The sequence below is a fragment of the Haliotis rubra genome, unplaced genomic scaffold, assembly GCF_003918875.1.
Source record: "Haliotis rubra isolate DU_JTF1 unplaced genomic scaffold, ASM391887v1 Scf7, whole genome shotgun sequence".
Lineage (NCBI taxonomy): Eukaryota > Metazoa > Mollusca > Gastropoda > Lepetellida > Haliotidae > Haliotis > Haliotis rubra.
Genome location: NW_025767412.1, coordinates 775907 through 793544, shown reverse-complemented (window position 1 = coordinate 793544; position 17638 = coordinate 775907). Strand labels below are relative to the sequence as shown.

The following is a 17638-nucleotide window of genomic DNA, read 5'->3' as shown; positions in this document are numbered from 1 at the left end:
AGAAAAGGGCTTCACACATTGTACCCATGTGTAAACTTCAATTGGAACATTCACGTGAATTATTCTAGTGAAAATCCGCTCAGTGGTTTCACACACATTGAAATATAAACCAGCCAGTGATTAGATCTATTCCTGCCGAAATAAAAAGTAGAAACGTTGGATTGCATACTTCCACAGATTTTATTTATTTATTTATTTATTTATTTATTTATTTATTTATTTATTTATTTATTTATTTATTATTTATTTATTTATTTATTTATTTATTTATTTATTTATTTATTTATTTATTTATTTATTTATTTTATTTATTTATTTATTTATTTATTTATTTATTTATTTATTTATTTATTTATTTATTTCTTTATTTATTTATTTCAACGGTTTGAATTGTATGAGGTAGCGTGCCGGGATTCGAACAAACATCTACCACTCCAACAAATCCATAATGTCGAAAACATAATAAGGCTATTATGACGTTCCATTCTCTTAATAATCGTAGACATTACGATATAACCCGTCCACTTAAGATTCTTTGAGAAAGTGTCGTCACGTAGTCGCTAGAATGTTTAGAGGAATGATATCATGGTATTTCCATGATATACCGTTTATCCCAACTTGTTATCGCCTAAAACAACACGATAAGTGTGTATGTCAGCGTTGCTTTCGAAAGGATTTTACGACATGTCAGCTAACGTATCAGGTTTCACGTCCAGTTTTGCAATATCTGAGAGATGTCACGGCATCACACATTTTATCCAAGTGGGGAATCGAACTAGGGTTTTCGGTGTGACGAGCGAACGCTTTCACCACTTGGCTATCCCATCTATGAAATAGTGATGATACCAGGTGTTCGCGAAAAGGTGAGCGTATCCTGCCCCACTGGGCATCCGTCATATACATAATATTATGCTATGTCTAGTCATTTGTTCACCTGAACAAAATCCGGATCGTATGGTATAAGTCAAAATAGGGAATTGCATCGGACATCATTTTTGTCACCGATGCATCAAATTTGGAAATGTCCTCCACGTGTCTACCATAAAACTTCTTGAAAGCTTTACTGAGGCCTTGAATGTTGTAACCTTGATCAAACAACCTCTCAGCAAGAGTGGTATGACGCTCTTTGAAATCCTGATAAAAAGAACACGCTTGATTGTACCTCAAAAGTTGTGAAATGTAAACACAAAAAGCTGGAGCTGTTGGAATATTGCTCAACATGAAAGGGAAGTTGACTATTGGAAAGTTAAAATCATCCCTTTTAGGCATGCGGCCTTGTGGATAGTTGTTTTTGTCACTCTGGATCTTTATACATAACTATGAAACAGTTGAGGCGGTCTCACTTGTCTCATTAATTTAAAGTTCAGGTAAATCAGTGGAAGGCAATTGGCTATTTGATGGTTATTGAACGATATTAGATCATCGATGTACCGGAAGCTTAAGTTAAACCTCATGACCAGATTACATTGTTTTCATTTTGCCAACCCAAGCAGGAATTCTGATTCATATGCATAAAGAAACAGATCCGCAAGGAGGGAAGCCATCCGTGCCAATTCGAAACAACAGAGGTTAGGAGGGGCTTTTCTTTAATGTAGAAACACCTATTTCTGATGTCCATGCCGTGATATTCTGGAATAGTGCTAAAAGCGGCGTAAAACAACACTCACCCAGTTTAATGTCAGAAACAAGTGCTCCCTTATTATTCAGGGTTCCTGTGACATCATGCGTGTTCAAATCAGTCAATAATGGGATAGATATATGCACAACGCTCAAGTCACATTGATAAGGATGATTCTTCAAGATTTGTTTCTGTTACCACAACCCTCAGCAATATTCCTGCCATATGACCGCCGTCTCCAAATAATCGAATCTGAATATCGGAACATCGATCTACGTCAATGGGATACGATGACACGTCAACTAGTCTGTCTACCCGATCCCATTAGCTGCCTCTTACGACAAGCATGGGTTGCTGAAGACCAATTCTAACACGGAACCTTCATGAGAATATGCATCAAGAGTAGACCAAAGTCAAGTGCAGACAAGTCTAATAAGCAAAGAGCCCCAGGCTGCAGACTAATACAATCACCACTCTAATCCTTATTTCTTTGGTGCTTAACGCTGTTGTCAGCAATATTCCAGCTATATGATGGCGGTTTGTATATGATCGAGTCTGGACCAGACAATCCAATGGTCAACACCATATAGAGCAGCGATCCACCCGCCGGGTACAATGAGTGAGTGAGTTTAGTTTTACGCCGCTTTTAGCAATATTCCAGCAATATTACGTCGGGGGACGCCAGAAATGGGCTTCACACATTGTACCCAAGTGGGGAATTGAACCCAGGCCTTCGGCGTGACGAGCGAACGCTTTGACCACTAGGCTACCTCACCGTCCCCGGGTACAATGACAATCATTCAACAAAGTCACCCACCCTGACCATCCAATCCATTTAGTCATCTGGAACGACCAACTTTAAAGAACCTATTCCAACACGAGAACCTCACACGGTTCGAAAATTCATATTTGTAGCCTCTATTATATATTGAGCGAGTTTAGCAATATTCCAGCAATATCACAGTCGGGGACACCAGAAATGGGCTGCGCACATTGTACCGATACTGGGAATCGAACCCGGGTCTTTAGCGTGAAAGGCGAACGCTTTAACCACTGGGCTACCATACCGCCTCAAGACTAGTAATGTGCACCTGTATCATATTATCATACAAGCCCATTTAGGAGATAACCCTAGTGTGTTTGAAAATCAGAGACATGCTTTACTGAATTGATGGCGACTAAATTTCAATTGGAACCGAACGCGTGGGAACCATGTGGGAATCGAACCCGGGTCTTCGGTGGACGAGCGAACGCTTTAACTACAAGACTACCCCACAGCCCTCTCTATAATATAAGGCTACGCATATGATTTGAGACGACTTAATAACTTTAAATGTTATTTTGTCATGTGTGCATGGCTGATAAATCCTGTCTCACTGTTCCAACCTATTGTCATATTGCTTTTCTGATCACATATTTTTCCTGTTTCATCATTTTAAGATTTGTCTAAAACAATAACCAATTTATATTAGTCAAACTGTTCGATATTGGTTTGGTTGGTTGGTTTGTTGTTTAACGTCGCACTCAGCAACATTCCAGCAATATGGCGTCGGTCCACGCAATTAGGATACGATGACATGTACCAACCTGTCAGCGACCCTGACCACCCGATCCCGTTTCGACATGCACGGCTTGCTGAAGACCAATTCCAACCCGGATCTTCATGGGTTGTTCGATATTAAAGTAGACAGTAGTTCATCTTTTTAGTGCAACCCCAGCTTGCAGAAATTCTGCACTTTCTGCCATGCTAATAACGCCGAAATTGAGCTGTTCTGTAGTGTGCCCAGTATGAATGAGTGAGCTTGTGAGTGCATTTGGTTTTAGCAATATTCCTGCAATATCGACCAGAAATTATTGAGAATTTTAGGAATATGTTTAATTGGATTTCTAGTATAAACAGCCTTGACCAGCTATCAAGTGCTTGGTTTCATTCAAGAGAGACAACTCCGTTAATCCTTTTTCATTAGTTTGTGAAGAGTTATCCCCCTTTGTTTACTTGCTAGCAGACGACATTTTCAGTGATCCTCAGTATGGATGATTTAGAGAAGAAGAAGTTGATTTTAGAGTATTATAACAAGGACATCTGATCAGCTAAAGTGATTTCAAGTAGAACAGGCATCCCTTTGTCCACTGTTTATCGTGTTTTGAAAAATATTGCAAATGGATATGGCATTGAGAACCAGGGAGGCGCAGGTAGGCCCAGAAAATTGACTGTCGGTGACAGGAGTCAGCTTGGTATTCTTGTTTCTAAAAACAAACGAAGGAGTTTAGAAAACTTAAGGCTGGATATGATTGATAGAGGAACTGTGGCTGTCTGTAAGGAGACAATTAAAACTGAGCTGCATGCAATGGGTTGGCAGAAACGTCGAGGAATTCCATCACCGATCATGAAACCTGAACAAAAGGAGCGAAGCTTGAACTGGTGCTTACAGTATAGAAATGTTAACTGGGACAATGTGATTTTCTCAGATGAAAGTTCTGTGTGGCTGTTTCCTAATACACTGAAATTCTGGACCAAACAAACTGAAAAACCTTTGTATCAGCGTCCAAAGTACAGTCCGAAATTTAACGTGTGGGGTGGCATATCTGTGTTAGGGGCAACGCCCCTCTGTGTATTTGAAGGGAATATGAGCGGTACACAGATATTCTCGAGGGAAATTTACTTCCATCTGCTCACGTGTTCTATGGACATTTTTGGATTTTCCAGCAGGACAACGACCCAAAACATCGTTCAAAGCATTCACAGGCATGGTTTCGGACCCAAAATATGACATTATTAGATTGGCTAAGCTATAGCCCCGACCTAAATCCAATAAAAAAAATGTTTGGGGACTAATGAAGGAATGTGTCAATAAGAAAAATCTGACAAATTTTGCTGAAATAGAAGAAGAGGTAGTCCGATATTGGGACAGCATGGACCACGACTTTCTAACTTCTTTGATCAGTAGTATGCCCTGCCGCATTGAAGCCTGCATAGCTGCCCATTGTGACATGACAAAATACTAACTGTTCACCTGTCTTTGAATCTGGAGTTATGTTCTGCTAATATTCACATTTAATACATGAGTAATGAGTGAAAAAATTTTTTTTACAATCTTTACATTCTCAATCATTTCTGGTTGTACTGTATCACTCACTCACTCACTCACTCAACCACTCAACCACCGACTCAACCACCCACTCAACCACCCATCCACTCAACCACCCACTCACTCAGGTATCTTTCGTGGTGATTCCGTGTCAGCATAGGTCGCTACCAAGCGGTTAAACGTTCTTGTGGTAATATCCAAATGATCGGATCGTCAACCAAGGCAACTTGGTTGATTGTTCATGAACAACAAAGATGTGAATTTTCTGATGCGTACCAAACAGGCGATAGGGCGAGGGTATAGAGTCTATGTGGTGAGAGATATTTGGAGCTAAAAGATATATTCGGCTAACGACAGAGTTGGTCCATAAAACATCACGTCTGTTGTAACTGCTGACAAAAACTCGAGACCTGTTGATGAGACTCTGCGACGTTTCAGTAACTGTCTTTGCCTGGTCAGGATTCGTATATGTTGACGCGACAAACCTGGAATGACATCGATTGAATAGCATTCACCCATTCAGAAAATCAGAGTCTCTTCCTATCTACCTATATCTTACGTGTGTGAGTGAGTTCTGCCCTATGCCGCTTTTAGCACCACGACTGAAGACATCAGAAATGGTCTCTCACACTGTACCTAAGTAATGAATCGGCATATATGACCACCCAAACTTCAACAGACTTCAAACTTCAAAGCAATACCATAGATCCATCCTAAAGAAGGCCGCTTGGCAATAGTTTACATCACAAAAGCACAGAGATAAATGCAAAAACCCATCATGCATCGTCAAGAATACATGTTGTTCTTTTATAAACAAACAGACTTAATTTTGAATACTTCCCACTGAACAGTCCGATGTAACAGTTTAAACCAATGAACACATACCTGCTATCAACAAGAACAAAATTAACGGTAAGAACAAAATTGACAGCAAAAATAGAATTACCATTGTCCCCGAGGTCAAAGCCAAAGTGTGATCTCCAAATACGTCACAGTAATGTCTAACAGTTTGATGTTTATTACAGATAACTGTGGGTGTTATTGGACGTCAATTGTTCCCACTCGACTTGTATCTTGTGATTGCAACGTTAGTAGGTGTTTCAAGCACCGTTCTACTTCACCACAATGGCGTTTAGAATGCCCCCTGGCGTTTTTCAAGGCCGCGACCAACAGTTGATCTACCCGTTACAGCAGTTGACAGATGTGACCGCCGAGGGCTGCTTTGATTAGACCTAAACAAGAAACCCAATCGATACCACCAGCCGATTGACATTGGTCATTGTGAATTCAGCTTTTGGAATCACGGAATTCACTGTTGCGTATTCTGTTGGAAAGACTGATGAATATTCCTGTAGCGCATTACACAGGCGGTTTGATTATTGGAAGAATAAGGTTGAATCTGAGTGGCACCATAGGTGTTGTATCGCGCATTATACTACTGAGTGGAGATACGAAATTCAGTAACTGCAACGGTTCGCCATCCATATTTCATGTCTTTGACGCTCGTTAGCATAATTGGAGAACTCGGTCGCAATATATTGGGGACGGAATCCCAGCTCACGACTTCGATTCACAAGTTAGGCGTGTGACGTAAACTGCCCGTGGCTTCCATAGGTATTGATCTCGGCTGTAGTTGAGAACCTGACAGAAATCATATGACGCTGTCCGCAGTGTGCTGGTACACAATGAAGCGAGGACAGTAAGGCAGGAACGAGCTCCAGAAACCGTCTTGTTCTTATCGATCCAGTGGAAGTGTACGGCAGTAGGGAAAGTCTTCCTACAGAGGACGGCAGCAGAAGGTTGTGTTGCCTCTGCTGAACGTATCGTTCAAGTGTCGTCTGCTCTTGTGAGAAAGCGCGGGAAAGTGTGAGTCACGCGCCAAGCAGCCGGGAACCGTCATTAGAGTAGCAGACGACAATGTAAATGATTCGTGAAAAGACATTCCTATGATATGGACACCCCAGTAATACTGTTACAAGATGGAGGTCTCATTGGTACTGGGGAATTTCGGATCGAATCCCAAGATGGCGACCGGACCCTGGAATGAGGAACCGCCGACGTTAATACTGTCACAATGACCATCGCGACGTAATGTCATGTTTCACCGACACGGTTAAGCAATCTCGAAGTCTATGCATGATCCAGGGGTGTTAGTTTCGGCCAGAACTGATTTACTCATCACATCGTACTGTTCTCTCTCTCTGTTGTGCCTTCTTCTCCTCTCAAGTCTAGTGCTAGTGATCCGTGCTATTCAGATAGTAATGGGCAACGAGGGGAGTGCTCACTCGTCTGAATGCAGCACACCACTTTCTGAGTATGCATCTATGTACTCGTATTCCCTGGGGTCCCGTCCCCGGTCCTCTGTCCCCTCCACAAGGGCGCCTTCCCCGACGTTGCCGCCCGAGCCTGATCTCAGCCACCTAAGTCCAGAGGAAGTTGCCAAGATAAAGAGCGTGATGGATCGCGCCAAGAATATGCAAGCTCAAGAGCAGATGCGGGTCAGGTAAGATCTCACATGTTAAATTAATCATCTTAAGCGTGTGTTTTTATTGATTTCCAGCGCGTGTTCTGCACGCGCATTCTGAATCGTTTAACGGCTGAGCGTCCACCAATGGTTTCAGCCAGAAATGATGATTCACTCCTTCATGTGTCAGCAATGATAAACAGCATGTGGATATAGTCACCGTTCACGGGTCGTTCAGCTGAGGAATTTCCATTGTTTGTCACACGTGTGTATTTCTGTGGATATGTGAACAGTCTTCTCCCTTGATTGTCAGGTAAGACGTTGCTATGAGACGCAAAAGAGATCCCTTCATTGCTGTCTTTAAGCCAGCAGCGATCCACATGAAAGCGGAAGCCAACGTGAAATCATGGATAAGCTCATTAGATATATAGTAGCAGGTTCATAAGCTTTCAAAAGTAAATCTTTTAGAATTCATATTTTCGTATTAATATTCTACAGAAACGGTTGTTTTATGTTGACGCAAGCATAATTAATTCACATTGAAAATATGAGTATAATTATATACCATTCATAAACATCTAGGAAGTCAATCTGAAACAGTTGTTACTGCTAAACAAGTATTATGTTCCAAGTGTATCATCACGTCACGTCAGTATGGCACGGTTCTTGGTGTTTATCGATCTGTACTATTAGGTTAACTGAAACATGTAAAGCCTGTTAAGCACACCAAAGCCCGAAGTCACTCATACACCTACCAAAGCCTGCTCTTACAAATAATCGTTCACACAATCAAACAGATACATTGTTCATTGTTGCCAAAGTTGATGTTCCGCCCCCTGCTGATTCTTATGACGTCATCAAAGCATCTGCCCAACCATTCCCAACTGTGACAAACCTTGTCCCGTTAGATCCTTTGTTACGTATTATCAGTGCTTGGAACACAAAATGTCAATAAGATAATTGCTACAGACTATCCCAAAATGGACCCGCCTACTCCCAAACATGTCTTTCAGAAGTGTCGGTAACTCCATCAAGGTATTGCATTATTTATAGTTCGACTGTGATCGGTCTCTTGGGACCATGGATCTTTAATGGAACTAAATGATATTGAACCATCAAAATTACCTTGTTCCACTGTACTATTGGCTTGTCGTTAAGTGACTTATTTTCACGGATCAATAAACGAAAATAATCGTGAATGACCTTGAAGGTGATTATCTAGATACATGACATGGCGTTCCACATTGATACAATATTCTAGAGATTTAAACAACAGTCAAAATCATTATAAAGTCCTAAGAAATGTATATCCTCAAAAGAATGTTAATGACGAGTCTTTTAATAAAACATTTCTCGTATAATTATAGTTTTTTTATACTTTGGATGAACTGTATGTTGAACAGTGTCATGTACTTAACGTTAAAAACAGGCCATCACCTATTTACCACACGTATACTAATTCTAATTATCTGCGATATTGTTCTTTAGTGAATTAACATTGCTAATGTCTTTACGCTATTTTCGTATCACATATATTTGGAGAGATTACAATATGATGATAGCAATGGCAAATATTATAAGAAATAGAATCTCTAAACCTCCACAGCCTCTTTCTGGGCACCGTCATTACCAGTTATTTTAGCACTTCCGGTAACGTATCGACCAGGGACCGGTATGGACGAGGTTACATCAGCCCATCACTAGGGTCATTAAGGAACACAGGCCGGCTTAGTTGTGTAACTATCTGCTCTACACAACCATTATCTCCCACTAACAGATGTAATAATGTCAGCGACCGGTAAATAAATAGGATGTTGTCAAGGATAAAGATTAACAAATGTTACCTGAGGTCAGAATAAACTGAAGTTAACCAGTGATTGTTCTGAATGAAGGTTTGGAATACTGACTTACGTCACATGTTGTTTATTAACACCAAATGTCAAGTTGCACTGTATTTCATTCTTAAACTGCCACCATCTGAATATGTTCCGGCATATTATCAATAATCCAGATAGACTTGTTATCTTACTTTCGGGTTCTATATGTAAATTTACTTCCATAATCTGCTTTGGACACTGCTTAAAACATCGTTAAACCTACTTGATACACATAATACGGTTTTAAAAAATCGGAAATGTTTTCGCTACTGTTTGAGTTTGGGTTAGAAAGATTTGGCAATATCCAACTCAGTCGCTCATGATACGTTTCTACGAAATCTAATTATGTCCCTTTTGAAAGTTATATACATCTCGAACGTACCCTGGAATATATCGTTCAGTCCGTCCAGCCGATAAAGTAGTACATCAGTATTCTGTATTCACATCGTTAAAGAGGTCTTCTGAAATTCATTAGAGAAGGATCTATGACGCCAAAACCAACACTCTCTACGCAGATAGCTTGGAACACCGCGACCCTGTGAAGATGCGGCTTAGAATTAGTCTTCAGCAACCCATATTTGTCCTCGGAGGCGCCTAATGTGATGGAATGGTCAGACTCGCTGACTTTGTTGATCCATGTCCTTGTATTGCAAATGCGTAGATCGATGCTAACGTTGTCAATCACTGGATTATCGGGCCATCATTACTTCCTGTAGCTGTAATATTGCTGCAGAGGGCTGTGTTAAACAACAAATAAATAAATGAATAAACAAACAAACAAAACAATGAAAAACTATCACAAGCACTTTGTGAGACACCAAGAGAGGGGCATTAAGAAACGTCCACAAACAAATTATCCTTCATATGAGACTTGGGCGTAATGTCAAGAATTGCATGAATGGACTTGTACATCACAATACCGGAGTCAGCGGTGCCTGTGCGAATGTTCAGCTTGTAAAATCCCTAACGTCGGAGGCGTCCGTGCAATTTGACACATGAAAATTATCACCACTAGTTAACACATACGAAAATACAAAATACACAACTTTGTCGATACGTTTCTTGGCTTTTGGTTGAGATTTCACACGAATTATTGCCAGTGGATATTTGTGTCTTTGTGGTAATGAGATCTTACTCCGACGTCATATTCTAGGTGTTTTAATTCAAATTGCGACAAGATATATTTATGACGTATTTATGAAGTAAGTGATATCAACCATTATGACGTCATAATGTCCATACTAGAGACGGCGACTAGCCAATCAGATAGCCGGACTTTTGCGTGTTTATTGGTCAAACCCAGCCTTTAACACTGTACTTTCTTAGGCCTAAATTTACGTTAAAACACCGGAGTAGTTTCCATTCTATTGTGAATGAATGTCAGTAAAAAGAAGATTTTGTTTTTATTGCCCATTTTGATACTGCATTTTTATTTGCATTGACATTGTTTTATCAATAGTCATAACATCTGTCAGGCAACTCTGGTTGCCACAAATATGTCGTCTCTAAAAGCAATGTACGTGTTTTTAAATGACAAGCGCTGTGGTTTCCCATGTCCTTTGTTAAACGTACCAAGTATTATGAGGATATTTCATTTTTACGAAAAATATCAAATATCTGTTAGCAACGTTCAACGTTCTCAAGCTGATTCAACAAGTGTGTTGGACGGATAAGCCGTGACAACCCGACACGTCACAACAGGATACGCGCTCCAGGTGACCTCTTCGTCGTATCAGAGATCCATTACACGATGCGCACAGTATACATGGCGCATGTCGAAAAGAAGGTTGGATTGATAACAAGGGTTTGATATTGAACATTATCGATCTGAGGCTTGACGTTAATTAGACAGAGCGTGGGTGGAGATTGGGCCGATAATGCAGTGTAATGACTGGCACAGTGTAGGAATTTACTTCTTGAGAGGCTGGAAGAAGAGACTCTTTAAGACATTGCCTCAACTAGAAATGCCAACTCAGCATATCTTTCCGACGAATACTGACACCATGAGCTATACGTTGCATCCAAGATGATCATGGCACATGACGTTAGGTTTGCTTCACACTGATGCTCCAGGGTTTGGTGTCGTCATTTCGCGACTTTGAGGTACAATACAACTTGCCCTTTAAAAGAGATTTTATTTACAACTCTTGCTCAAACGTTGTATGACCAGGCCTTGTTAAAACTATCTAAACGCTATGTGATATACATGTGGAAGATATTACTAAATTTAACTCATCAATGACAAAAGGTATACCTGATGCATTTCTTTAATTTGATTTGTATTTTTGATGTTCCAGTTGGTTAGGTAAACATTTTAAGGTATTTTATATGTTATTTCTACATGTGTGACAAAAACGATGCCTGATTCAGTTCCTCATTTGACTTGCACTACTAGCTGACCGATTATTTTCAGGTGAATTTACTAGTCTTTGCATGTGTTTATGACAGGTGTCACCGGTGTGGCAGGATACGCTCAATATCATCACTATGTGATAGCGAGTCATAAACACATGCTCATCAGAATCGCACTATGGACTCCGTATGGCAGATAGTGGTCAATGGATTTGGTTTTGTGTGGGTAAGCCAAGAAGTTGGTAGTATAAATGATTTTGTATCTATATTTAAACAAAGACTTCTTGTAGATTCTGCAAAACAAAATATGTTTAGAAAAATTAATGAATCAGCACATTTATCTTATTACAAATCATTAAAGTCATTACTGGATGTTGAATACTATATTTCTAATGTACATCTAAAGGAATCTCGCCGTTATTTATGCTCATGAAATGGTCCTGTCCCTTTTATTTGCCTTCTACGTGAGAACAACACCAGGGCTTCACAAATGGCAAAATGTCAATATACCACATGGTAGAATTTAAAAGAAGAGTGCAGCACATGTTTGAACGACTTCGTTTAATGTATGCATATATTCAAAATATATTCTGCTCATACGGTGAATCATAAAATATATTTCGCCTCAACTCTGATTATGGTCTAATCACTCAAATGTGAAACCCTATACCACTTTAAAAAGGATATACGTTGTAGGATCTGTTCTCTGGAAAGTATTGTGGAGGTTATATTTTACGGTCTAGATTTGGGAATCACATTGACATTACGTGTGACATGATATGTCTGCCGTATTCGTCTTGAACTCTCGTCTAGATGTGCATGCGTCAGAAAGGACTGTTTTTCACAATCTTTATGATATCTTTTTATGAAAGTTATTTTTGTAGATTTGATACACAAATAGTCATTATTGGTTGTAAGTTTAAAGTAACGTCGTATTTAGAAACCGTGTGCGAGATATGACAGCTTCTGAAATCCTTGTGTGAAATCTGTGTTGTCTGTGGTGTTTTACACGCATGTTACATTGGGCAAGTAGACCTCCTGTGGGCCAGTCACCCACTATATCCACTACTACATGTACGACTACATGTACTACTACTACTACTAATATTACAACAACCACTACCACTCCAGCTACTGTCGTTGTTGATACTACTAACACTACTGCTATCAATACTAAATTGACCCGTGAAGATCCGGGTTAGATCTTCAGCAACCCATGCTTGTTGTAAGAGGCGACTAACAGGATTGGGTGGAGAGGCTCGCTGACTTGGTCAACATGTCATCGTATCCCAATGGCGTAGATCGATGCTCATGTTGTTGAGCACTGGGTTGTCTGGTCCAGACCGCCGCCATATAGCTGGAATATTGCTGAGTGCAATTAAACAACTAGCAAAATAGCAAACAAACCATTCGGACTACTCACACGACTAGCAGTTGCTACAAATACAACAGTTACTGCTACCACCGCTGCTGCTACAATTACTACTACTACTACTACTACTACTACTACTACTACTACTACTACTACTACTACTGCTGCTACTACTACCGCCACTACTTCTACTGCACTACTGCACTAACTACTACCACTACTACCACCACTACTACTACTACTACTACCACTGCCACTACTACTCACTGCTACTCACTACCACTACTACCACCACTACTAGCAATTACTACTACTATCACCACTACTACCACCACACTACCACACTACACTACTCACTACTACCTACTAGTACTACTACCACTACCACTCACCACTAGTACTACTTACTCTACTACTGCTACTACTACTACTACTACCACTACTACTCTACATTACTACTACCACCACCACTACTGCACTACTACTACTACAATTACTACTACTACTACTACCACACTACTACTACTACCACTACTAGTACTCACTCACCACTACTACCAATAACTACTACCACTACCACTAGCACTACCACTACCACTACTACTACTACTACCACCACCACTACCACTCACTACTCACTACTACTACTACTACTACTACTACTACTCACTACTACTACTACTACCACTACTACCACTAGGACTAGTATTTACTACACTGCCACTGCTACCACTACTACCACCTACTACTACTACTCACTACCACTACTAATACACCCTCACTACCACTACTACTAGTACTACTACTACTACTACTACTACTACTACCACTCACTACCACTACTACACTACTACCACCACTAGTACTAATACTGCACCACTCACCACCACCACCACCACCTTCACACTTACACTACCACTGCTACCACTACTACTACCACTCACCACTAGCACTACTACCACTACCACTACTACCACCAGTACTCTACTACCACTGCTACTACCACTACTACCACTACTACTACTACCACTACTACCACTACTACTACCACTACTACCACTACTACCACTACTACTAATACCACTAGTACCACTACTGCTACTACTACTCACCACTACTACTACTAGTACCACTAACCAGCATTACACAATACCACTGCTACTACCACTACACTACCACTACCACACTACTTACTACACTACTACTATTTCTACAATTACTACTACCACTACTACTACTCACTACACTACTACTACTACTACTACTACTACTACCACTACTACTACTACTACTACTACTACTACTACCACTACTACTACTACTACTACTACTACAATTACTACTACTACTACTACTACTACTACTACTACTACTACTACTACTACTACTACTACTACTACTACTTACTACACACTAGTACTTCTAATACTACTACTACTACTGCTACTACTACTGCTACTACTACTACTACCACTAGTACTACTACTTCTACTACTACTACTACTACCACTAGTACTAGTACTTCAAATACTGCTACTACAACTCATACCGTAAAAATGCCAAAGAAACTTAACCGACGTTACATAAATTCACCTCAACCGTTACTACTTACGGTGCCGCAGACAATTAACCCAATGAGGAGGTATATTCTCCAAATATAGAGTTAACTTCTCCCAATCACAACTAAATAACTATTAAAACCAACAAAATCGAATAGACGAAGATGACTAAGTGTAAACTAAGCCATTTCATCACACCGATTGAGTCGCCATGGCAGTGTAAACGAGCCTCGCTGTTTTTCTTATTTCACTTTCTATTTTACCAGTGTGTTCACACAAACCTCTTGTATTGATTCCATACACACAACAATCAGGGCCTAGTTCCTTCTCTGGTTACACGGCCAATATATATTGCAAACATTATGATAAGCCAGATCGCTGTGTTGAAGGTTGACGGGTTATTGACACAAGGCTTTGGGGCTCTTTGATTATTTATAACAAAATTAGGAGGTCGATGGTTTCACCATTGCCGATGTGTTACCGCAAACACTGGTGAATCCGGGAGTATTGGTATCAGGAAAGCGTGGCCTACATACTAGGAATCATGCATTTATGTGCATTCCCTTATGCATTCAGGTGGACCTGTCACCACGGTAACATGCATACAGTAGAGAACGGTGGTTATAACGAATTCAAAGGGACCGCTAATTTTACTTCGTTATAACTGTAATTCGTTATATGCATTTCGACTAAAATATACAGCAAGTGGCCGAGACCCAAAAACAGTTCGTTATATCCGTCAGTTCGCCATAAGCATAGTGTTCTGTTTTTTTGAAAATATCTGCCAAACATACAAGCTTGAATTCAAAATGTTTTATGGTAGACATGTGGATAAAGTATCAAAATTTGACGTATCATTGACAGAAACGATGTCCGATATGCAATTCCTCATTTGACTTACTACTAGCACGACTGACCAATATTGTTTCAGGTAAATTGACTAGCCTTTGCGTGTGTTTATGAGGGGTGGCACCGGTGGGGCAGGATACGCTCACCTTTTCGGGAACGGCTGATATCATCAGTTTGGTAATGTTTCATAAACACATGTTCATTATATAGTCGGAATTGTACAATCGACTCTGCAGTGATTTTTTTGGCATGTTTGTCGCTTTTGTTCGAATAGTCTTAACATCATGGACACATGCAAACTTAGATCCTTGCATGGTTGGATATTGATTTTCAGGGAACTTTACATGCAAATATATTCGACAAATCCCTTTAACATATTCATATGAAATATCAGTTGTGCGGTTAGTTATCAAGATAATATTTAATATGTCACTGTCAAGTGTTGATGATTCCTGTATCCTGCCCTAAACACACACACAGGCAAGGCAATTGTCCACCTGAAAAGCACGAGACATGTATTCACATGAGGTATGTGGTATTCACATAAGGTATAAAGTATTCACATGAAGCATGAGGTATTTGAGTCTGTAATGTCCATATTCGTTCAGCTTCGTTTTAGGTAAAAAAACCGACTACATATTTAGTGTCTCATGATGATAGCACTAGAATCTTTAAGTTGAAATAACTAAAACTGTATTTCTAAAATCAATCAAATTTACATCGTATGTTTCGAAAAATGATTTTAACTGTCTCTGGAAGCTTATAAGCCAGGACTAGATTCCTCAAGACATGAGTGAAATGGCTTGTATTTATTAGCACAACATGGGCTGTCGCGTTACATCAGATGTGTGTTCAGTTTGTCAATACAGATAGTTTCTGGACCTGATCCACAACGTTGCCTATATAATGGGCTTATTCGAAGAGTTAATGCGGGTCTCCGCTGGTCACAATCGATACGTGTTGGCGGTGGTGGTGTAGGGACTTGGTATAGCCGAGGCTTGGGGAGCCTATTACAAAAATTGCTGGCTAAGATTCCTCCGGGAGGTCAGAAAAGGTCATGTGATCATTCCTGACGTAAATTCAGAATTACTTGCCCCTGGTATATCACGAGACTGGGGTGGTTGTACCGAGCGATTTGATTGGCTTGTGTTTGCCTGCGGCAGCGTGTGGTATCACCTTTGAATCCTGCGTGACGACAAATATGTATCGCTCATTTGCAGTTCTTTTCCTACGTGATCTGCGTATTTTATTTTTTGACGATTTATCGCTCTCTCTTGCGTTTCTGCGTCTCCCACAACGCCAAGGAGTCAATATCATTGCGAGATCTATTACGTCCATTGTGTACGTGTGTATCAAGCTACACATTTGAATATCATTTTGGAATTTGAATTTGAAATAGTGTCCAATTTGAACTCCAATCGCAACCTTTCACCACCTCCCTCCTTATAACGAAACGTTTTAATGGTGTTTTTATTGAAATCAGATTTCGTTTTTGTAACCAATTTTATTGTCTGAATCGTACATTTGGGTCGACCTTTCAGATTCAAGACCATTGCGTGATTTTTTCATTTGAGCTTCCAAGAAACCCTTCAACAATTCATTAGACAAAAGCGTGCACACGTGAGTCCCAATTTCCGTGATAGCATCTTCTTACGGTCTCGTACTGCGTGTCAAGTGTTTAAGAAGTGTTTTGTACGATCAAATATTCCCTTCGACAAATCAGCTGCGTCCGACTCTGTTCACAGAAAATATTGACAGCAAAGATTTGTGGTAAACAGTTGTCTTATTTTGTCTTATCGATTGCAGAAGGGTGCAGCTTTCTTTTGATATACTACACTTTCTGCACATTAAAAACAACTTTAATCAGATGTTTTTCCGAACATCGACGGGTGATAAATAATTAAAATCAATTCCATTCCTCCAAGGAATCAGGGAGAAGCGGATTTGGTTGCTAGGATACCATGCCGTGTAAATGTCAAACTAATTAAAATAATGTTAATGAAAAAAGGCCATTATTTCTTACTCCAAATCAATCGACCCCACTTTCTATCTTATTCACTTCGTTCAAACATTCATCTTATCTTTCATCACACTGATACAACGTCAGAGCATTGTTCGTGCTCTTTTGGCTTAAAGGTCATGTCAATCTGATCATATTCAAGTGAGCACTCTATGAAGGAACTTGCCACAATTAGCTGTATTAATATTAGTTTCATGACGTCATGTATTTACCTTCCTTGCATTGACTGAATCATTGAACGTATGTGACGCAACTATTCGTGATTAAAACCTTGTTTGTGTGAAAGTAGCAGAATATTCGTTATTTGTTGCCATGGAGAGTATTTATTTAGCTGGACCCATGAACGATAAAACTAAACTCACTCACTTATTAAGCTGTCAATTAAGAATCAATCGCCCTCCTCTCTGTATCCTTATCAAGTAGCTATATTCTCATAAC

The 17638-nt window shown here is 39.9% G+C and overlaps 1 protein-coding gene across 1 annotated transcript in view; it reads left to right on the top strand.

The window, feature by feature from the left end:
* The first annotated feature begins 5907 nt into the window (after positions 1-5907).
* LOC124258637 (protein piccolo-like) overlaps positions 5908-17638 on the top strand; it is a 78002-nt gene continuing 66271 nt past the window's right edge. The window contains 1 exon segment of the mRNA XM_046692708.1: positions 5908-7210. Within this exon segment, the coding sequence (XP_046548664.1) occupies positions 6840-7210 (371 nt within the window). The 5' untranslated portion in view covers positions 5908-6839.